The sequence below is a fragment of the Crocuta crocuta genome, unplaced genomic scaffold (assembly GCF_008692635.1).
Source record: "Crocuta crocuta isolate KB4526 unplaced genomic scaffold, BGI_CrCroc_1.0 scaffold126, whole genome shotgun sequence".
Taxonomy (NCBI): domain Eukaryota; kingdom Metazoa; phylum Chordata; class Mammalia; order Carnivora; family Hyaenidae; genus Crocuta; species Crocuta crocuta.
This window is the reverse complement of record NW_027531000.1, coordinates 2,511,268-2,535,902: the sequence shown is the minus strand read 5'-3', so window position 1 is coordinate 2,535,902 and position 24,635 is coordinate 2,511,268. Positions and strand designations below refer to the sequence as shown.

General features: G+C 39.1%; 1 protein-coding gene and 1 long non-coding RNA gene across 2 annotated transcripts in view; one reads left to right on the top strand and one right to left on the bottom strand.

The window, feature by feature from the left end:
* TAFA4 (TAFA chemokine like family member 4) overlaps nucleotides 1-13,919 on the top strand; it is a 168,591-nt gene extending 154,672 nt beyond the window's left edge. Inside the window, exons 5-6 of the mRNA XM_077770588.1 lie at nucleotides 4,952-5,076; nucleotides 12,571-13,919. Of these exons, the coding sequence (XP_077626714.1) occupies nucleotides 4,952-5,076; nucleotides 12,571-12,582 (137 nt within the window). The 3' untranslated portion in view covers nucleotides 12,583-13,919. The remainder of the gene's footprint in view (nucleotides 1-4,951; nucleotides 5,077-12,570) is intronic.
* Nucleotides 1-24,635, bottom strand: part of LOC144236937 (uncharacterized) — a 101,799-nt gene that overhangs the window by 24,252 nt on the left and 52,912 nt on the right. The window contains exons 2-4 of the long non-coding RNA XR_013336700.1: nucleotides 7,334-7,490; nucleotides 5,836-6,013; nucleotides 3,010-3,071 (exon numbers count right to left, since the gene is read on the bottom strand). This is a non-coding gene — a long non-coding RNA (uncharacterized LOC144236937). The remainder of the gene's footprint in view (nucleotides 1-3,009; nucleotides 3,072-5,835; nucleotides 6,014-7,333; nucleotides 7,491-24,635) is intronic.

Here is a 24,635-nt window from a genome sequence, read left to right as displayed (position 1 = left end):
CTTTTTTTTTTTTTTTTTTTTTTTTTGAGACTGAGAGAAACAGAGTGTGAGTAGGGGAGGGGCATAGAGAGGGGAGACACAGAATCTGAAGCGGGGCTCCAACCCAGGAGCTGTGAGATCATGACATGAGCTGAGGTCGGACGCTTAACCCACCGAGTCACTCAGGCATCTGCCTATCTTTAAAGTTAACCAATAGCTTAAACTTTTCTTTAAGGTTAATTTGCAAAGAGCATCTTGAAATAAGAATGTTTAAGAGCAAAGTAGCTAAAGTGTATTAGAAGCTCAGAGCATATTCTAGAAAGATGTGTTCATCTTTCTGTAGTTTCAGTGTAAAAGTGCCCTCTTCTTTAGCAAAAGCTTAACTCTGTGTAAATACAACTAAACTAAGTCAAAAAATGAAAGACCAACTCCTCAGAAGTGAGCCTGCTTGTCGTTAGTTTTATTCAAAGGTGGGTTTATGTAAATAGCTGTATGAACACATATTGTGTTTTATTTCATGGAGTAATATTTAATTGGGACAAGGAATGGAAAAAAAAATCTCAGTCTATTTTGTACAACAGAGCGTACAGAAAATGTACCAGGAACAAAATAGCTAATTGGTCCCATTATATTTTCACCTACAAAACAGCATTACAGAAAACACTAGTCACAACCATAAAAGCAGAGATTCGGTGTTTTTTTTTTAATCCCCTACCTTTCTGCATAAAACTAGAAATTCATTACAGGTTGGCATCTTGGAGATAGGGATGTTTTGTATTTTCTTAAGTCAGGAAGGCATGGGGCTTTCTAAAGAACTTTATTTTAAAAATAGAAGTGACAAGACACTTTCTCATTATGAAATTTTATAACAGGATAAAATAGATACCTCCTACAAACTTATTTTCCTATGGAGACAAGGCTCAGTTAAGTGGGCAGATGTTCTCAAGAGTTATTTTAATAAATCCTACTTCTGGGTCCTTTGTCTCAGCTCAAAGCTGGGCTCAGTATGCACTCACAGCTTGACCTTCTGGGTTTGTTTTTTGTTGTTGTTTTTTTAATGTGTATTTATTTTTGAGAGAAGGGGGGGACACAAAATCCCAAGCAGTCTCCAGGCTCTGAGCTGTCAGTGCAGAGCCTGACGCGAGGCTCAAACTCATTATCCATGAGATCATGACCTGAGCCCAAGCTGGATGCTCAACTGACTGAGCCACCCCTGACTTCTGGGATTTTAATTGCCTTATTTACTGGTGGGTGAAACCCTTATATGGTCCTTACCTTAGCTGTGAGTTCCTTAGTCTTTAATGCATAAAGGAATTTGAAACTTTCCTTGTGGCCACTGCGGTGCCTCATGAAGCCTTTCTTTTCTGAAAGAGCATTTGCTGTTAAGTCAGTCAGTCATGAACACATTTATAGGGCCCTAAGGTATGTATTCACTAAGATATGAAAATGGTTTGTTTTTTGCTTTTTAGCAAATAGAATTATTTTAAATTTCAGGATAGGTTGTTATTTGATGAACCTACTGTGAATCTGTCTTCAGAAAAATCACATTTTCCAGTTAAATGAAAAAAAAAAACTGGTAAAAAAAATTTCACAAGAGCTAGGTCTTACATGCTCCTTTAAAACAATTTAAAATTTTTGGGGTGCCTGGGTGGCTCAGTCTTTTAAGCATCCAACTTCGGCTTAGGTCATGATCTCATGGTTTGTGGGTTCGAGCCCTGTATTGGGCTCTGTGCTGACAGCTAACTCAGAGCCTGGAGCCGGTTTCAGATTCTGTGTCTCCCTCTCTCTCAAAAATAAATAAAGCATTAAAAAAAAGCAATGTAAAGTTTGTAACAAAATACTCTGAAAATATTTTTCTGTTCTGTAGTTACGAATTGGCATTTTTTTTTTTCTTTATCCCCTCAAGCTCCTTTTCTAGATTTTGCATCAGAATGAGCTTGGGGCCCCAGGGGCCAGTAAGGACTTGCATTTCCCTGCTGTGAAGTTGAGATAGAATGAGTCAGATTATTTCCTCTGTAGGGAATTTGTGCCCAGGTTTCTCACTTTTTTTTTTTTTTTTAATGTTTTATTTATTTCTAGGAGAGAGAGAGAGAGACAGTGTGAGCAGAGGAGGGTCAGAGAGAGAGGGAGTCACAGACCGAAACAGGCTCCAGGCTCTGAGCTGGCAGTCAGCACAGAGCCCGACGCGGGGCTCGAACCCACGAACCGCGAGATCATGACCTAAGCGAAAGTCGGACGCTTAACCGACTAAGCCACCCAGGCGCCCCTCCAGGTTTCTCACTTACACCTCACTTGGTCTCTTTCAGACTCCTTTTTGGCCCCAGTGGTTTATCATCACCCACCAGACTCGCTCTCCTGGGCCCACAGTTTTCCCTGGCTTATCATACCACTCTTGCTAGAAACTTTGCAGGGCTCCCTCCTGCTTGAGAAATCAAGTCCAATCTGGAATTGGCATTGAGAGCCCCTAAAGGGGCTCAGCTAACGGTCCTCTGCTTTTCTGCTGACCCCTCATGGCAGCCACACGGGCCTCCTGGCTTCCAGGTGGGCCGCTCACTGTCTCAAAGCACCAGGTGCCTTTGCTTTGACAGATCACCTGTCATCTGAGCTGTTTTGGAATCCTCTGTGTGGCCCTGGCACCTGTCAGGTTCCCACTGCTGACTGGCAGAGAATCTGCCTAAGAGAACTCTTTTAAAGATAAAAAAAAAAAAAAAAAAAGTATTTTAAATTCAGCTGTAACTCTGTGTAAATATAACTAAGCTCTGTCAACATTTATATAACTTTTGTGGTCCTGCAGATGGAATTTTGAAATTGAGGGTTGGGAACCATCTCTTATTTATCTTTATATCCACTTGGGACCACCCTAAGGTATTCAGAAAATAATGAAGGATTGGTCGGCACTTTGAATCTGGTCAAACTCTGTGTAGCATGTGTTAACCTAAACTATGACTGTAAAATGTCGTACAGGAGAAAGACTTGCAGATACGGAGGAAGAAGCCTAGATTCTCATACCTCCTCTCTCATTTTACTCACTTTGTGGAAAGCTCTTGTTTTTATTTCCGGAACCATCTGCCTCCTCTTCCTGCTGCTAAAGGCTGTTGGGACAATCAAAAGAGCAACAGTATGTAAATGGGCTTTGAAAATAACAAATCTCTCTACAGTTTTAAGTAGATATTTAAGTAATATTTGTGACTGAAGAGCATACATCCTTCTCAAACTTCACCCTACTGTCTCCATCCACTCAAGTTCATTGGCAGTCTCTGCCAAAATAAGTAACCCATATAGCTATATTCCTTTCTCAGTATTGGCACCTTCTGACTTAAATAGCTTATGATTATTCTAGATCACAATTCTACCTCATTTAGGTAATATTGCTTTTAAGGGGACTCTAATCAGATAGTAGCACAGGATTGGGCCAGAATCAGGGATGGTGGTTTTCATGTGGAGTAGACACACTGTCTGGCTATTTCAGCTGATAATGAAATGGGCCTGTGCCCTAATCATGCCGTAGTGCATTTGCGTGACAGGAGACCAGTTTTCAATGCATCAGCTTGCTGTGTTATCTACTTTTGTTGCTGCCTCTATACCTCTAGTTGTTTGTACTATAGCTTGCTGGTGTGGGGGAGAGGTATAAATATAAGGGTTTATGAGGGGGCTCCAGCCTTAGCTGGACTGGGAGCCTTAGCTTTTTCCTCTCCATACAATGAAGGAAATATATTAACAGGATGCCTCTCGCTCAAGAAACAATAGCTATAGCTATTAGGAATGCTCAAGATTTGCTTGAAATTGAGTTTCAGGCTTCCCAGGAAATTGTAGTTTGAGTCAAGTTCATGAAGGTATTTTTTTCCCCTAAGTGCTGTTATTTCAACAGAAAACCAGGGCTTGGGGCGCCTGAGTCAGTTACGTGTCTGACTCCTGGTGTCGGCTCAGGCAATGAGCTCACAGTTTCATGGGTTCGAGTCCTGCATCGGGCTCTGCACTGGCAGCAAGGAGCCTGCTTGGGACTTTATCTCTCCACCCCTCCTCCACTCACACTATTTCTCTGAAAAATAAACAAACTTAAAAAATTTTTAACAAAAAATAGGGCTCAACCACCCATCCCCCTTAATCCACACACCCTACCTACAGTCTCAGATCTGTACCAGCCCTCTGGCTGGCCTCACCTTTAAATATGAATCACGCTCCATTTTGTCCTTTGACTCTGTAAGAATACCTGGCCAGGTTGACGGAGTTTCCTTAACTTGTCTTTATCTGCCTCCAAACCTGGGGAATTCTTACTGGCAGATGTCAGCAAAGATGATGGGGTAAGGAGGAAAGGGAATTCCTGGGTGAGATAACGAGCCTCGAATGTGGGCAGGTGAGGGAGTACCAGGCTCTCGTACCTTCACTTGGCTTCCAGTTGTTGAGTTCAAGGAGTTACTCCACCACTTGCTGGACTGGCATGGAGAGATGAACCCCTCTGTGATGGAAATGTTTATACTGCTTTTAACCTATGCAACTGGCAACAAAGACCATCCAATGTAGTGACGCTGCTGTATCAGCACCCACTGTTGTAACCTACGAAACGGTGAGCCCAGCAGTAGCTACCATTTTCTAATAACCCAGTGACTGGCCCATGGTTAGCTAAGACTCTGCTGTGGATTAGCTTTATCCTCTTGGCATCTGTGGTGAGGTTTTATTTTTATCCCCATCTTACAGATGAAGAAACTGAGATCAAGAGGAGTTAAATAACTAGTCTAAAGTCATTGGAAAAAAGAAAGTAGCATAGCCAAATTCATATCCCAGCAATTTGTAAAGCTTGGGATCTCACTATTTTCCAGAGCCTATGGCTGACCTCGTTCTTTAAATTTACTTATGTTAAATAGTTCTTATTAACAATCCTTGAGATTACTATATTGATCCACATGAGCTTTATGTTGTCTCCATTTGGAGGAAGAAACACTTTCACAAACGCTATTTGGCCTTTGTTTTCCAGCTTCCATCGTGATTCAGAAATGGTGGTGTCACATGAACCCTTGCTTGGAAGGAGAGGACTGTAAAGTGCTGCCAGATTACTCAGGTTGGTCCTGTAGCAGTGGCAATAAAGTCAAAACTACAAAGGCAAGTATAGACAAACACAACTCTCATTTACAACTTCCTCAGATGATTAACTATGAGGTTCTTCCCCTTTATTTTATCCTGGTACCACCCGCGATGTTATTTTATGTTGATAAACCTCCTTGCCATCCTGTTACCTTGGCCTTCTGAAAAGCCCATTTCCTAGTATCGCCCTTTATGTCAGATTGTATGGAGCAGTGACTTGCTGGATGAACTGGTCATTTTAGGCAAGGTCACTCAATTCATTGTAGCTCCTTCAAGAGCCTGATTTATGATCCTCCTTACTTCCTGTGAGGAATTTTAGTAGTTGAGGACTCAAGTGTTACAGAAGTCAAGAGTTGTCTCCTCCAGGGATGTGCTTTCTAGTCCCCACCCTTTCAGAGGTCTACCAGTGTCTACTCAATTCTTGAGCCTGACATCTTACTTCTTCCTTCCCTCTCCACGTCCAGTCTATTATGGACAAGTCGCTGGCCTTGTTACGCCCATCATCCTCCTTGGCCACCATCCTTAGAACAATGGTCCTGTCTCCACTGTGTCTCATCTTGATGCCTCACATCCATTCTTACTCCCTTTTAAGGTCATTCTCCATACGATGACCACCATCATATTTGTGAAATGCACATCTTCCTAGCTACTCTGCCTCTCTGTCTATCTTGCACCACTAACCTTGCCTGTCTGGGTCTTAAGAATGAAGGGAGGTGGTTTGCCAGGTTCTCTTTTTGGTTGTTGTGGCTGTTTCAGGCTTCTGTTAGTACCTCTTACCTTGGTGCCTTTGCAATTGCAAAGGAAGGTGTTTTCTTCACGGAATGTGCTTCCCTCCTTTCTTTACTCCTTAACCAGTATTTCTTTAGAGTCCTTCACTGATGAGATTCATGTGTCCTGTATCTTTCAGCATTTACTATGGTTATACTTTCGACGGTTACCTTCATAGTCCCAATGACTTTTTTGAATAGAAAGTAATAAAATCGGGAAAACAGTCATAAAATTGGTCTTTCTAAAGAACAAATAAGATTTTATAAAAAACTATACATTTTAGCTGGCATCAGATACACAATCACCAGTAGTATAATTGTCAACGTTTTGTTAGTAATATAAAGATGAGTAGGATGAATGACCTGATAAAGGCATGTCTCATTTTTGTGGTGCTTTGCACATACTGTTTCTATGGTTTGTTGTTGTTATTACAAACTGAAGGTTTGTGACGACCTCATGTCAAGTAAGTCTGTCGGCATTACTTTCTCCAATAGCACTGGCTCCACTGGTAATTCTCCCACTAATGATTGATTCACTAATGTTTGATTCTTCAAATCATTGCATTATTCTGATTATCAGTGATCACTGACAGTACTATTGTAATTTTAGGGTGGCACCCCTGTGTGTCTTCTTTTCCCCTGTTTCCCTTCCTTATTACAACAATATTGAAAGTAGGCCAATTAATAACCACACATGGGCCTCTGAATGTTCCAGTGAGAGGAAGAATCACATGTTTCTGACTCGATTAAGTTTAGTCAGGAGGCCTGACACATTTAGCCAAGCTGTGAATGCAAAGGAAAAACTCATGAAGGACATTTAGAAAAAAACTACTCCAGTGAACACACAGATAAGAAGAAAGTGAAACAGCCTTGTTGGAGAAAGTTCTAGTGGTCTGGATAAAAGATCCACCCAGCCACAATATTCCCTTAAACCCAAGCCTGATCCAGAGCAAGACCCTAACTCTTCAATTCCATGAAGGTAGGGAAGAAAAGTTGGAAGCTAGCAGATGTTGGCTCATGCGGTTTAACAAAGAGGCCATCTCCATGACATGAAAGTGCAAGGTGAATCAGCTACTTACCTAGAAGTTCTAGCTAAGACAATGAAGGTCGCTACTCAAAACAATAGATTTTCACTGTGGACAAAAGAGCATTCTGTTGCAAGAAGATGCTGTCTAGGACTTTCATAGCTGGAAAGGAGAAGTCAGTGCCTGGACAGGCTGACTCTCTTGTTAGGGGCTAATGCAGCTGGTGACTTTAGGCTGCAGACAGTGCTCATTTACCATTCTAAAAAATCCTAGGGTTCTTAAGAATTATGCTGACTCTACTCTGCTCTAGAAATGGAGCAAACAAAGCCTAGATGACTGTCTGTTTACAACTTGGTTTACTGAGTATTTAAAACCCATTGTTGAGACTTACTGTTTATAAAAAAGGTTTCTTTTAAAACAACATACCTGGTCCCCCAAGAGCTCTGATGGAGATAGACAGTGAGTTTAATATTGTTTTCATACCTGCTAACATGGCTCCTTGATCCGTGGGCTGCAGAATGGATGTTATTTTGACTTTCAAGTCATTTAAAAAGTTGATGTCATCGGCCATAGCTGTCACAGATAGCGATTCGTTGATGGATCTGGGCATTCTAGATGCCACTCAGAACACATCTCATTCCTGGGAAGAGGTAAGAATTAACAGGAATTTGGAAGAAGTTGCTTTTAACACACATGGATGGCTTTGAGGGGTTCAAGACCTCAGTGGAGGAAGTAACTGTGGATGTGGCCCAAACAGCAAGAGAACTAGAAATGGAGCCTGAAGATGGGACCGAACTACTGCCATGAGACACCTTAAGAGATGAAGAGGTACTTCTTAGGGTCGAGCAAAGAAAGTAGTTTCTTGAGATGGAATCTACTCCTCAGGAAGATGCTGTGAAAGGTGCTGACCTAACAACAAAAGACTTAGAATATGACATCAACTGCGTTGAGAAAGGCAATGGTAGAGTTTGGGAGGATTGGCTTCCATTTTGAAGGAAGTTTTATGGGCAAAATGGCTGTCAAACAGCGTGGCACGCTCTAGAGAAATCATCCATAAGAGGAAAAGTCCGTCCATGTGGCTGAATAGGTGGTCTTGTTATAATAAATTGCCAGTCACCCCCACCTTCAGCAACTGCCACCCCAATTAGTCGCTGCCGTCAACACGGAGGCAAGGCCCTCCACCAGTAAAAAGATTATGACTGGCTGAAAGCTCACATGATAGCAGTTTTTAGCCACGAAGTATTTTTAAATAAGGCATGTACAGTGCTTTTTTAGACCAAATGTTATTGCACACTTACCAGACTATAGTGTGGTGTAAATATAACTATTATATGCACTGGGAAAACAAAAATTAATTTGGCATGCTTTACTGTGATGCGCATTTTGTTCTGATACTCACTTTATGGCAATACTTGCTTTACTGTGGTGGTCTGGAGCTGAACCTGCAATATCTCTGAGGTGATGCCTGTGTATGCTTTTATGTCCACAACAGTGGAAGTTCGCTGTGTCCCATGTTGCTGCATGAAAGGGGTTAACATTCCCCATCCTTTCTATGAGCTCCTCTTTCAAGCTACTCCAAATTAACTTCCAATCTATGTAAACCCAAGTGTGCTTGCTAAGCAAACCCTGCTTTACAGTAATTCCACTATTCTTCCCACCCCTGCCATTTTTGGCCCCTCCCCCCCATCCTGAATAAATATCTTGGAGCTGCCAATGAGCTAGCGTATTATATCCATCAATGATAAAAATTTCTTTTTTATCCTGTTTCTTGTAGATGAAGAAGTAACATTTGGAAGATTATACTTGTATTGATTCGTATATGTAAATATAAAACAAGACCATGAACACAAGCCAACCATGTTCCGGAAAAGATGGTGTCTAAGTAGTCTCTTGATGGAGCGGCTCCCTCTCTATTTATGTGCAGTTAGAGAGAGCATTTGCAGGAAGCAGACCTTTAGGGGCATTTTGGCTCCCTGTGCTGGGAATATAAGTTTGCTCTGGCTGAACCCTCAACGGTAGTGACATTTCATTTGGCACTTCGAAAAGTTGTAGAAACGCAATACAGTTCCCTAAGCCATCATGATACTTAGATGCTTTTTTAATTTTTTTTAGTGCTATGCCACTTGAGAATAATCTCAAAGTAGTAAAACTTTGTTTCCTTTATTAATCCAACTCATTGTGACTTGAACTGCATAAAACATTTTATATCTTTTATGGGTCTTATGAATATAGAGTAAATTCACTTGTGGAGGTGTGACTGGCTTCTGGGAAGAGCTTGGTGGCCTCAGAAGCTCTTTTTCATAAAATGGACACTAATCTTACCCCCCAAGTGAGACAGCAGGCCTACAACAACGGATGAGCGATTACAGTTCTAGAGGGGGTATTAACTATGTGACAAAATAGTTTTCATTTTCCTTAAAAACAGTTCCTGCACAGCAACATCAACTCGTGGAAAGCCTAAAAAGTCAGATGATCTGCAGTAAGACCTCTACGGCAGAGTTTTATTTTCCATTTAAATGCAAATATGAGAAGAGTTAAGCAGTCAAGTTGAGAGATTAACAGACTTAGATGAAGATCGGAAAGCAAGGGGGGACAGTTTTCTAGCCAGCCCTGCTCTCTTTTCCAGGTATAAAAGGTTGGCAGTGAGTATATTGTGCCTCTATAGTTTTCAGTGTTCCCAGAGAGAATTCAGCTATTAGTTCTTGTGGAAAAATGCAACTTTCACTGTCATCCTGCCTCAGTTTTCCTTGTCTTCATTAGAGTTGTTTGTATTGAAGCTTCTAACACCTGCACACCATGTTGTATTAACACCAAAGCCAACCATTGGTCAGTAAATTATATTGAATTTCAAAAAATTTTACAATTTTAAGGCTTTTATTTTTCCAGCATCTAAGAGTAAAGAGCTATGTCTTTAGAGTAGTCCTTCCATCAAGGGGTCATTTTTAGTTACCACACATTGGGGGAATGCGGGGGGGGTGTTGAGGGTAGAGGCCAGACAGGTTGTAAAAATCTTAAAATGCATAGAGAGGCCCCCCCATAGCAAAGAATTATCTGACTCCAATGTAGACAGTGAACACCTGCTTTGTTTACCCCCCCCTTCCCCAGCTCTTGATAAGCATCCCACCTATGTCTCTTCATTTACTTCTGCAAAGTTTCCATTCAGTGTCTGCATGTTTCCAGTATTTCACGTTAGAAAACTAACTCCTCTCTCTAAACTCCCTATCTCTCATCCTCAAGATCTAAGATGACCCCGTTCTTAGGTATCTTCCTCAAAATTTCTCTCTGTTTCTTAGGCTACCACTATGAATCATCTTCATTCTCTTTTGCCACAATATTGTAATATTTAATGGTAATAGTGGCCACAGGAAAATAATCACAGAAGCTTATCCCCACCGTTCTGAGCCCCACTCCTTGAGTAGTCTGGTATAGTAAGTTTGAGAGGGGGTCATTCTTAAAAAGTTCTTCTTACATGGATTCTCATTTAACCAGGCCGCATACCTGCTCTGTTTTTGCCTTGGTACTGTTTTCTGTGTTTCCAGGGTAAATTCCCTGCCCAGGTTTCTCCTTGGTGAGAGATCATCAATGGATCCCCATGGGTAACAGAAGAGTGTAAGCATCTTGAGGTGAGGCCCTAAATGTGACTCACCCAATAGACCATGTATTTCTATACCCTCACTGCTACCTCACATTCATCATTTCTCTTTTTCTAGAATTCTAATTGTCATTTAAGGTCCAGCTGAGATGGTTCCTTTACCCTCAGGTCTTGTCATTCCTGAGCCTATGGACCTATGGAGTAGAGCTAGTATTGGCATGTTTGCAATCTTGTATCCACCAAATTCCAAAGTGACAATGAACCTTCCATATACAGTTAGCAAACGGAAAGTTTTACAGGAAAATCAATCCTAAAGAATCTTGCCATTCAACTTTAGATACGCTCCAAACTGAGCTGGGTGTTGAAAGTCAGCTTCCTTAAATAAGATGCATTGAGAATAATACCCTACATATATACTTATATCCAGAAAGAAATAATGTGGCAATGGCCACCATTTCCTGGGGTTACTCACAGAACAAGCACCGGGCCATGCCATTCACCGTTCACTCACTTTTCACTACAACCGAAGGGAGAAAGTACTACTTTAACGTTTAGCAGCCCAAGAAGCTAAGACCGTGATACTCCCCATCTCAGAAAATGACCAATTCTGTAATCAGGGTATTCGAGATTAAGACTCCAGAGTGGTCCCTGAATCCTCATTCTCTCCATCCTGTGTCCTGATGGCTTCATCTTTCAGCACTTCTCCCAAAGTGATCCTCCTAACAGTCTGGCCATGCATCCCTTGTCTCACCTTTGTACCTGAGGTGGAGAAAGACCTAAGGTTTTACCCCTAGGTTGATCAGGACTCCCTCTCATCCTTCCAGCATCTCCTCATCTGACAATCCTCTAGAAATTACTAGACTTCTACCCACCTGGCCCTGGTATCTGTTTTTGTCCCTTAGCGCCAATCACTTTCTGACATATTGTTTCTCTGCCTATTCATCCATCCCTTTCCTCTAGAATAGGAATCCCCAAGCTGTGGTTTGCAAGCCACATTCAGCCCTTGGCCTGTTTTCCTATGGTCTGTGAGCTAAGAATGGGCTGTACACTTTTAAATGGTTGGAAAGAAAAGGAAAAACATATTTCATAACATGAAAATTGCAGGAAATCCCCATTTCAGTGTCTACAGCTAGCATTTTATTGGGATGAAACAGTGCCCATTAGTTTACATGCTGTTTCGTCTGTGCTCCTTTTGTGCTGTAAAGTCTAAGTAGTTGTGACAATGACTATATGGCCTGCAAAGGCGAACATATTTACTATCCAGTCCTTTATAGAAAAAGTAGGCTAGCCCTATTCTAGGTAAACTGCATGAGGATGGGTTTCTGTTGTGTTTGTTTGCTATAATATTCCCAGTACAAAGGAAAGAGCAGCTCTATTGTAAAGGATATAAAATAAAGGTTTTATGTCAAATAACAGCAAATCTGAGTTTTGAATGTATACTTGATTGAGTCTAAAGACCAGGCATGATGACTCTATCATCTACTAATATATTTTTATGTTACAGGAATGTTCAAATCTTAAGCTTTTGGTTTTTCCCCCTCTAGTTTGTGTATGGATTATCTAACCTGTGAAATACGTCATGTTACCAAATAAAACTATGGAAACTGCTGATCTAAGTATTTAAAAATAGAGAGAATGACTGTAAACTTCTTAATGAACATCTGTTTCCAGTAATTATGGCAGTTTTCTAAAATAACCTGTTTTTTAAAATTAAAGTCAACTACATTCAAAAGTAACAAAGGTAGCATTTTGATCTTGACATACACTCATCTTACTTGGCATTCATTTGAAAAAATTTAGTGCCTTCAAGAAAGCATGCTCAGCATGCATGAGTTAACTTGATGGGCAATGAATGTACCTATTCTGATGGGGTTTTTATAACTCTAAAAAATACCAAGTAACAGTACCAAATACCGTGTTGTGGAAGCCTTTGTGCAAGTCTTCTCTGCAACCTGAAAGCAAGAAATGTGAAGAATTTGAACACCTGGTTTGGTGACGTTGGTTACAGATAAAGGAACAGTTTGCTAAACGGTGCACACATAACACAGACAGGGACTTAAGAGGCCAGTACGAGAAAGGACCTTTGTTGATGGGGCTGAGATACTGAACGCTCACTCATTTGTTTTAGGTAACACGGTAGCAAAGAGAGGTGCCCTTAACGTGGGAGGAGCGACAGGTTGCAGAAGTCTCCGATTTGGATTACCTTCCTAGCTGGTTTGTGGAAAATCGTCTTGGATTTCAGCTACATCACATTTGTATATGTGTGCTGTAAGGAGCGTCATTCACTTAACTGTCCCAGCCCCTCGGCTTCATGATTTTATTACTTTGAATTATAGCCAAGGACTGCCACATGATTCACATCCTATCTGAATCCCAAGGACTATACCTCCAAGAAACCCCGGAGGAACAAAGCAGAGACTTCAAAATGGATCTCTACTGGGTCTTCTGTTTCTTTCTGCCTTCACAAAGGAGCGTGGACAGGCTCAAAGGGTTCTTAATCTGTTCCTCTTTTGAACTTTTCCTTCAGCCCTTGCATTAAAGTGGTTTCAAAGGAGTCTAAGTACCAAAATGCTTTGGCAAAGCATATTTGCAGATGTAGATTAATGAACTCTGATTAACAGGCAAAGAAATTTATTTTATAAATCTTAATAAATAAACTTCCTGGGGTTATTGTGTATGCATTTGTATTTCTGCTTTAGAGGATTTAAATGTTTGCATTTTAAGTTCTGTTGTGAGGTTAGTAGAAATAACGTTTTAACATGAGTATACCATTTTACTGAGTGCTAAGGAAGTGTATCAGCGCCAATATTTTATGACCAAAGCTTGATCATGACATATTCACAAAAGAAATAAAACCTGTGGGGATTTTGATGGCTTAAGGTGTAGTCACAGAGGTAAATTACTTAAAATCTACAACAGTCTCTATTTAGAACAAGGGTGATTTCTGACATCGTTTATGTCAATTAAAATATTTTGTTAACCCTTAGGAGTTTTGAAATATTGAATTTTTAGACTGTAAATGATTTATTCTTCACTTAGCACTCTTCTCATTTGTTAGTCATTTTATTTCTCTAAATGTAAGTAAAATCGGAGTCATTTTCTCTTGGTTTAATGATTTTGCAGCAGATGTGTGTCCACATATTCTCAGACGCTGTCATGCAGAAATATATTACAGATGAAAAGTGACGGACCCAGATTTTAAATGCAAACTGTCCTTAAAACACAGACTACTGTAATAAGTGGTAGATTTTATAAAGAAATGACAAAATCATCCTTTCTGCACTATTCGTTATCCTTGTTCTTTCACAATTATTGGAGAAAATATTACTCTAACATTTACAGGAGTAACAATCACGTCTAGTTTAGTCTTGCAAAAAGAATGGAAATGGGTGACATCCATTTGTTGGCTAACTGTGTTTGAATTTGACTGGATGCTTAGCAGAATTATTACTGTCATAAAAGTAAAAGAATCACTCTGCTGATGGCATAGAAGTTTTTGTGATTATTTTATTGCCTTAAATGCAAATGTGAAAAATCACTTAAAATGTACACTTAATTTTGGGCATGTAAACTATATGGCAAACTTGAGACCTATACATATAGCATTAAAGATCCTTTCAAATCTAGGTAAAGTCCCCACATGATGTTTTAGGCATACTCTGCTGCCTTTAGTATAGGGCCCTCCATGGTAAGGAGGGAGAGTTTAAAAAGTCGATTTTATGGTACATGAAAGAATGCCTGAGTCTTTTGCCCACACATCTGATCTTGTACACCAAATAAGATCAAGTAAAAATGACACTGCTTCACCTTGAGATACATTTCTAGGGTGTAAACTACTTTGGGGGAATAAATGGTCCATTAGGGAAAATGGCGGGTATCAGAGCTGCCATTTCCTCCATTATTGCTTCAAAGTATCCTTTTTATCGAGTTCAAAAGTTAGTCCTGAAATTGAGCTTACTTTGAGAAGCATTTTAATGTTATCATCCCTATACCATTCCTGTAAGGAAGGAGGTAAGATAGTTTTCTATGTATTCTAGGATTCAAAGCCAAGATATCGGTGGAGTTGTGAGCACATGAGTCACAGCAGCATTAAGCCCTCTGATTGTGGCACTTGGGATCTCAACACCTGCAGACTTTAGATTCTTAGATCTGAAAACCTGAAGCTGCCCAGCAAGGTTGTGGACTTAGCCTGCAACTCTCCAAAGAAAGTAAGCTAGATTTTATAGCTCTCCTGCAGATCCAGGTTTGTTGTTCTAAACTATATGGACCTCAACTATACACCTGTGGAACTCCATTTATAAGCTAAGTTCAACAGACATTTAATGAACAAATTTAATGCCAAAACTATTTAATGCCAAGACCCCCACATGATCTACCCTTATATGCACAAATCCATTTTTTCTTCTCAACTTGGCAGGTTTTTATGAAAATTCCCATTTTGTAGAATTGAGGACCCAATAAAATTAAATTTAACCAAACTCACACATTTACTATTAGAAATTTTACATGAGAGCTTTTCAGATCACATATATTAATCCTGTGTCCTAGGGTATCAAAGACATAGACTAGCCATAGAATCTGGCTAGTATCTGACCTCGTTTATCAGAGTCAGCACCTGCACTCTTGGCAACAATCTTACAATGGGCTAGTACAATGATGAAAAATCTTACCGCTAACATTTTTGAATTGGGTGAGAGGAGATGGTCCTTTGAGCCTAAGAAGGCAGAACTCACTTCCTCCAATGGACACACCACATCTACAGCTAAATATAGAGCCATTTCTACTGAAGAAGAACTGAAGGTTGATTGAACAGCTTTGGCATAATCAATGATAGGGTGACCACATAAAGTAGGAAAGGACAGATGGACACATGGTAGTGATGGGAACACCATCCCTGATCAGAAGATCTGCACCAGGGAGGGATATCACCAAGAGGCCTATAGACACACTCACCTGCCCCAGGCTTAGCCATTTAAAAGGCATCTACACTGGAAGAAAAGCCATTTACAACCCGAGAGCATAAACCAGAGTGTGGGAACTCTTTGAACTCTCCCTGGGGTCTGAGGTGCCCCCAGGCATTGTTGTTTATATAACCCCCTACCTTCATAGTACCCTGAGCCTGCAACAGCTCCAGCGCTTCCACCAAAGAGGCCAGCTGTCATGTCAAGGCTGATCCAGTTCACAGCACCCTGGGACATTGTGGTCCTGTCCCACCTCAGCTCAGTTGTCCTGCCAGGGTGGCCCTGGTGCAGCACAACCTGGAACCCTCCAGCCTGAGCCTGATTCAGCTTAGGCTGCTCAGTCAAAGCCACCAGGCATAGACAGTCTACACAGGGGACGTTCCAATGCAAGGTGACTCTTTCAAGATTGCGAGAGGTAGGTGTTCTCCGTAATAGGTGTTCACAGATACAAACACAGAAAGTTCAAAAAAGATTGAGGAGACTGAGGAATACATACAAGCATAAGAACATGAACACCCCCCACCCCCCATCTAATGAAACAGAGGTAAGTAATTTAACCTGATAAAGAATTCAAAGTAATGGTCATAAAGATGCCCATGCAACACACAACTCCAGAGAAGAATGGAAGAATACAGTGGAAGACTGTTAGAAAACATAAGAAAGGGCCAAACAGAAGTCACAAAGTTGAAGAACATAATAACTGATCTGAAAAATACACCACAGGGAATCAACTACAGATTAGATGATACAGAACAGGTCAATAATCTGGAAGAGAGAACACTGGAAATAACCTAGTCAGATGACCTAAAAAAAGAGAATTTTAAAAATGAGACCAGCTGGGCCTCTGCGACAACATCCAGCATGTTAACAGTTACATTATATTGATCCCAGCAGAAGAAGAGAGAGAAAGAGACTAAAAACCTTTTTAAAGAAATAATGGTTGAAAAGTTCCCTAACCTGGGGAAGGAAACCAACATCTGGGTCCAGAAAGCACAATCTCCAGAAGAATCCAAAGAGATCCAAACCAAGACATAATATAAAAGCAAAAGTTAAAGAGAAAATCTTAACACAGCAAGAGAAAAACATATAGTTGCATACAAGGGAAACCTTGTAGAAGTATCAGCTGATTTTTTTTTAGTCGAAACTTTGAGGCTGGAAGGGAGAGGCATCCTACATTCAAAGTGCTGAAAGGGACAAACTTAAAACCAAGAATACTCCACCTGGTAAAGTTATCATTCAAAATTTAAGGTGAGATAGAGAGTTTTCCAGAGAACGAGACCAGCTTTACAGCAAATGTTAAAGAGTCATCTTTAAGCAGGAAAGGACTTAACCAGAAATTAGAAAATATATAAAAGAAAAAAATCTCAATGGTAAAACGGAATACATAGTAAACACAGTATATCTGCCCCTTGAAAAGTCAGTATAAAGGTTAAAAGACAAAAAGTAAAACCAGCTCTCCATTTATAGTAATTAGTTAAGGGATATACAAAATAAAAGGAAGTAAAATAAGACATCAAAGACAAAGTATGGAGTTTAAAAATGTGGGGTATTGGGACACCTGAGTGGCCCAGTTGGTTGAGTGTCCAATTTTGGCTCAGGTCATAATTCTGCAGTTTGTGAGTTCAAGCCTTATATCAGGCCCACTTCAGATCCTCTGTCCCTCTCTCTCTGCCCCTCCCAGGCTTGCGCTCTCTCTCTCTCAAAAAAAAAAAAAAATATGGGATATTAAAATGAATTTGATCTTTAACAACTATCAGCTTAAAATAGACTGCTACTTATGTAAATCAATATCTATGTACTTCATGGTAGACATAAGCCAAATACCTACAGTAGATATACAAAATATTAAGAGAAAGGAACCCACACATAACACTAAAAAATACCATCAAATCCCAAGGGAAGTTATTGAAAGAAGAAAGGAAGAACTACAAAAATAGCCAGAAAATAATTAACAATGTTATCAATAAGTATATGCCTTTTAATAATTACTTTAAAGCTCAATGGACTAAACGCTCCAATCAAAAGATATGAAGTGGCAAAGTGGATAAAATCAAAANTAAGCCAAATACCTACAGTAGATATACAAAATATTAAGAGAAAGGAACCCACACATAACACTAAAAAATACCATCAAATCCCAAGGGAAGTTATTGAAAGAAGAAAGGAAGAACTACAAAAATAGCCAGAAAATAATTAACAATGTTATCAATAAGTATATGCCTTTTAATAATTACTTTAAAGCTCAATGGACTAAATGCTCCAATCAAAAGATATGAAGTGGCAAAGTGGATAAAATCAAAAGAAGACCTATCAATATGCTGCCTACAGGAGATTCACTTCAGATTTAAAGACCTACACAGACTCAAAGTAAAGAGATGGATAAGGGATTCCATGGAAAGGGAAATGGAAAAGCTAGTGTAGCAATACTTCTGTCAGACAAAGCGNAGACCTACACAGACTCAAAGTAAAGAGATGGATAAGGGATTCCATGGAAAGGGAAATGGAAAGAAAGCTAGTGTAGCAATACTTCTGTCAGACAAAGCAAACTTCAAAACAAAAGCTGCAACAAAAGACAAAGAAGGGCATTGTGTAATGATAAAGGGGTCAATTCAAGAAAAGGATATAACATTTGTATATATGTATGTACCCAACATAATATAGGTCTTAAATATAAAAAGCAAATGTTAAGAGACATAAAGGGAGAAATTGACCGTAATACAGCAGTAGTAAGGGCCTTTACCACTTACTTCAATGTAGAGATCATCTAGACAGAATAAGTAAACATTAGTCTTAAATGATACTTTAGATCAGGTGGACTTAATAATATATATAGAACATTCCATCCCCAAACAGCAGAAGACACATTCTATTCAAGTGTATATGGGACATTCTTCAGGACAGATTGCATATTACATCACAAAACAACTCTCCATGAATTTAAGATTTTTTTAAAAATCACTTTTTCTCATCACTTTTCTAGTTTCTATGAAATGGACACTAATATGTTATTAAACAACCAGTAGGTCAATGAAGAAATCTAATATAAAATTTAAAAATAACTCGACAGAAATAAAAATGGAAGCACAGCTTTCCTAAGTCTCTCAGATACAGCATAAGCAATTCTAAGAGAGAAGTTCATAGTGATACAGGTGTCCTCAACAAACAAGAAAAATCCCAAATAAACAATCTAGCTTTATACCAAAAAGAATAGAAAAAGAGGAAACAAAAGCCTAAGTTAGTAGAAGGAAGGAAATAATAAAGATCAAAATGAAAATCAAAATGAAAGAGACCAAAAACATAAGAAGAGATCAGCAGACCAAATAGGTTCTTTGAAGAGATAAACAAAATGAATAAACCTCTAGCCAGACTATTCAAAGGGGAAGAAAAAAAGACTGAGGGCCAAAATAATTCAGAAATCAAAGAGAAGTTACAACTATCACCCCAGATACAAAGAGTCATAGAGATTACTACACTTATTTGCCAATAAACCGAAAAACCTTGAAACACACAACCTTCCAAGACTGAATCATGAATAAACAATCTGAACATATTGAGTACAAGTAATGAAATTGAATTAGTAATATAAGAACTTCTCAAACCAAAAGTCCAGTACCAGTTGAGTTCTACCAAATATGTAAAGAAGACTTAATACCTATCCTCAAATTTTTCAAAAAATTTGAGAGGAAAGAATGTTTCCAAGCTCATTTAATGAGGCCAGCATTACCTGATACCAAAACCAAACAATGACACTCCAAGAAAAGAAACCTACAGGCCAATATCCCTGATGAACAAAGATGGAAAAATCCTCAACATAATTTTAGCAAACTGAATTAAAAATGCATTAAAGGGGTAATACACCATGATCAAGTGAGATTTATTCCAGGGATGCAAGAATGGTTCAGTGTATGACAATTAGCGTGATACACCACGTTAATGAAGCAAAGAATACAAATCAAGTGATTATCTAGAAAGCATTTAACAAAATTCAACCAAGCAAGTAAGGTAGGAACTTGGCTCAATAATAAAGATCATATGTGAAAACTGACAGCTAACATTGTACTTAATGGTAAAAAGCTGAAGCTTTCCTCTAGGATCAGGAACAAGGATATCTACTCATGCCATTTTTATTCAACATATACTGAGAAGTTCTTGCCATAGAAATAAGACCAGAAAAAAAAGAGGCATCCATATCAGAAAGAAAGTAGTAAAGCTATTTGCAGGTGCCATGATACTATAGATTTAAAAAACCTTAAAAGCTTCACTGAAAAACAATCAGAATAAATGAATTCTGTGAAATGACGAGATACAGGGTAACATATGGAAATAGGCTGTATTCAAATACATTAATAATGAAGCATGAAGTTTTAAAAACAGTACCATTTACAATTCGATCACAAAGAACAAAATACCTAGGTATAAATTTAACTAAGCATGTTTAGAAACTGTACTCTGAGAACTCTAAGACGTTAATGAAAGAAATTAAAAGTGACACAAATAAATGGAACAATAATCTGTGCTCATGGATTGGAAGAATATTATTAAATGTCCACACTACCCAACACAATCCCTATTAAAGAACCGATATTTTGCACAAAATTGGAAGAATGCTAAAAATTTTTATAGAATCATTAAGGACCCTAATAGCAAAAACAATTCTGATAAAGAACTAAGCTGTAGGTACCATGCTTCCTGATTTCAAACTCTATCACTGAGCTGTAGCAATCAAAACAGTATGGTGCTGACATGAAAATAGACATGTAGGTCAATGGAATAGAATGGAGTCCCCCTCTCTTCACCAAACGACCTCAATATATATGTGACCAAGAATGACAAAGGAGGCAAGAATATACCGTGGAGAAAAGACCGTCTCTTCAATAAGTGGTGCTGGAAAAATTGGACAGCTACATGCAAAAGAATAAAACTAGACTATTTTATACCATTTACAAAAATAAGATCAAAATGGACTCCAGATGAATGCAAGATGTGAAACCATGAAAATCCTAGACGAATACACAAGCAGTAAGTTGTTTGACATTAGTCTTACTAATATGTTCTTGGACCAGTCTTTTCACGCAAGGATAACAAAAGCTAAAATATATATAAAATATATACAAAGCTTTTGCACAGCAAGGAAGCCATCAACAGAATGGAAGGACAAACTCCAGAATAGGAGAGTTTGGACAAACTCTGCAAACCACAAGTTTGATAAAGGGTTGTTATCCTTAAGAGATAAGGAACTCAGACAACTTAATAGCAGAAAGACAATCCAATTAAAAAAATGAGCAGAAGACCTGAATATATGACATGCAGATGGCCAATAAGCACATGAAAAGAACCTCAAGATGAACTGTTATCAGGGATATGCAATGGAAACCACAAGGAGATAAAATTTCATACTTGTCAAATGGCTATTATCCAAAAGACAAGAAACACAGCTGGGCGGCTCAGACGGTTAAATGTCTGACTCTTGATTTCAGCTCATGTCATGATCTCATGGTTCGTGAGTTCCAGCCCCATGTCGGGCTCACACTGCAGTCTGGAGCCTGCTTAGGATTCTCGGTCTATGCCCTCCTCCCTGGCTAGTGCTCTTTCTCAAAAATAATAATGAAAAAGACAAGAAATAACAAGTGTTGGTGAGAATGTGGAAAAAGAATCCTGTGCACTGTTGGTGGGAATGTAAATTGGTACACCCACTATGGAAAACAACATAGTGGTTTATCAAAAACTTAAAAATAGAACTATCATATACTCCAACAATCCACTTCTGAGTGTTTTTTCAAAGAAAATGGAAACAGTCTGAACAGATATGTGCACTACTTTGTTCATTGCAGCATTACAATAACCAAGATATGGAAGCAACCCAACTGTCCACTGATACGAGTGGATAAAGAAGATGTGGTATGTATATATACAATAGAGTATTACCCAGCCATGAAAAAAAATGAAATCTTGCCATTTGTGACAACATGGATTAACCTAGAAGGTATGGGGCTAAGGGAAATAAGTCAGAGAAAAGTAAATATCATATGATTTCACTTCTGTGTTCCGTCTAAAAAACAAATGAACAAAACAAAACAGAAACAGACTGATAGATATAGAAAATAAGTTGTTGGCTACCAGAGAGATGGAGGGATTGAGAGGTTGGCAAAATAGGGGAAGGGGATTAAGTAGTACAAGCTTCCACTTGTAAGTATAGGGAAGTATACACAGTACAGGAGATATAGCCAATAAGATGGTCCTCACTTTGTATGGTGACAAATGGTAACGAGACTTATTGTGGGGATCATTTTGTAACTTCTAAAAATACTGAATTCCAGTGATACACACCTGAAACAGGATATTGTATGTCAACTATCCTTTGATTAAAATGATTAAGATAAAATAGGGTGAAATATTCACTAGCAAATTTCTACTTGAGTTTAAAACAGTAACTATGATCTCTTTTACTTATTTAAGGGACACTTTGGAAGTGAGGTAATACAGAACAAAAACTGAAAACCTCCAACTATTACCCATTGTTGGACTTAGACTATAAGCAACGAGAATTTTCTATATACCACTGTGTGCACTGGCAGAACACCACCCTTCTCCATGTAATCTTTAGTCAGAGGCTGCATGGAGGCAGATGCGGCCCCAGCATGTTACATGGCTTCCCAAGGTTTTTTCTGAAGATGATGCAGTAACACAGAGTCCCTATTCTTCCACAGCTGTTGGATGGACAGGGAAAGGGGACCCTGTGATTGACATGTATTCCCAACTTAATCCAACCCCATGACTACTTGGCCTGCTTCCCTCATTTGAATTTTTGCCCACTAAAGAATGTCTGGAAAAAAATTTTTTGATGCACAGGCTGGGAATTAACTCCTGAAAGTGTCAATGGAAACAACCTTACCAAAATGGCTACTTCACAGACAAGTTTTCCAAGATCAGAAGACATTTCTGTACAAAAATCTTTGTCATGGGCTATGAAGGACTCACTGACCGGTGATGAATCCAACGCTAACTTTCCCTACAGACACCTGCAGTCTATAGGTGAAAATCAGCCTGGCTATTGTAAATAAAGATTTATTGGAACACAGCCATGGCATTTATTCACGTATCACCTCTGGCTGCTTTTGCACTAAAACAGCAGAGGCAATTGGTGGCAACAGAGCCCACGTGGTCCACAAAGCCTAAAATACTTGGTCTTTGGACCTTTACAGAAACATTTCCTAATTCCTGTTCTATACAAGGGAAGAACATGATGTTTTTATCTGCTTTTGGGTTTTTTCGGAGTTCATTCCAACATTATAAGATAAGGGCAAAGAGTTTGGGTGCTGAAGGCAAACAAAACAAAGTTTGATGATCAACTCTGCTATTTACCTTTTGCAGCTTTCTACTCTCAGTTTCAGTTTATCTATAAAATGGTTCTAATAATAAACACACCTCACAGGAAATTCTAAAAAGAATTTCTAAAAAAATGCTTAGCATATTGATTAACAAATAATAAGTTCTTGATGCAGTCGTTCCTCTTTTATGAGTAACATGTAGTCCATGTAGTGGCCTCACACAAAAAAACAATCAAACAGCCAGGCCTCACTTCAGAAGTGGACCTAAGGTTTAAGCAGACACAGCTGACAGAGAATTAGGACCAAGTAAGAATGGATGTTAAAGTGTTTTCTCCTTGTTTTCAAGTCAGTTACAACTTAGAGAAAGCAGAGCAAGGACAAATGTGGAAAACAACTCAAGGAGCATGGCTCTCTTGACCTTGGCTGTTAATTAGGTAGGATATTGAAAATGCTTGGGCCTTTCTTCATGGACAGGTCAATGTCTTGGACCCGTAATACTAATCTGGTAGAAGCTGAAGTACTGCGAGGCAGAAGAATGTGGTACACAACGACCTTGATTTGAATCTGCAACCTGAGATGGTAAATGCAGCCCAGATATACAAACACTGTTCTTTCAAGTTCATCTTCAAGTAATCTTGTCAACAGAAACTTTGAACAAAAGAGCTCTGTAAATAATTGATGAACAGTTACTGAAGCATGTTGGGCAGTCTTTGTAGTATTGATTTTGGACTGTGAATAAAGCAGAGCTCGGCAAGCCCATACTTTAGTCCCTTTCTCTCCTTTTTGGTGCCATCAATATTCATAGCCTGCTCACATGTTGGGAATGTGAAATAATACTTCTTTCATGTTGCTCATTTGGGCCTTTGCTCTCTGTGGATAGGGTCTCTGACCCATCCTTTAATTATCAGCTTTGATCCTCTTAATGAGGAGTTATCAAAATAGTTCAGGACACTGAATTATTAATTGAATAACTGTAATTAACGATCAAGGAATGGAAGCAAGCAAATGAACTTTGGTCCTCTACTTCCAAATTTGAAATCCTACTCTTGGTGGTTCAGCTTGGGTCTCTGAACTTCTCTGCCCTCTTTTTGAATTGCATCTTCACCCTTACTTTGTTACATATATTAAGTTCAACATTCAGTGTTTTATAGACCATTCACAGACATCAGAGAAAATAAAATCATGTCCTTGCAATTTTAGCATTGCAATAACTGAAAAGAAAATATAAAAAATAATCCATCATTTTTCTCTCAAGCTCTCTCACACACAAATCAATAGAATAGAATGCTTAGGTCAGCTCAGTGGGGGCATGGGTTGAAATAGGAATCAGGACAATACTTTGGAATATTTAAATATTTATGAGTGCTGTATATCTCAGAGGACTGAAACAGATTCTTAATGCCACAGTAGAGAAACAGGAGTAAAATCACTAAGTCTCAGCTTGAAAAAAAGTCAGTGACAACTCTTGAAACTGTCAGAATCAGAAAAATTGGTATTTGATGCTGCCATTCGCTATTGCCATCACTGTCTTTCCTGATTCACTAGTTGAGCACAGACCAAGAATGGGAATAGAGAAGGTGATCTCTAAAAGATGCTGTGTCTGACATTCTCAAGGGAAAGGGACTTTGTGGAAAATCAGTGCAGATGACTGTGATTTGGTGATGTAGGCACTTGGGCTGTGGTCATTAAAGAGTAAAGTAGAAAGAGATTTGAGTGTGTTTTTGGAAGCCTCTTATTTCACCTCTGGTTAGACAAAATGTAGTCTAGAAGATCTTCCTCATTCATTACTCCATTCTTCTGGTGGTTTAAAGAGCTATATTCATTTCCCTTTTCCCTCCTGACATCCTCAAATGTGGGAAGGTGTAAGAAGTGGGAATGAGGTTTTTCCAGGCTCAGGTTAGGGC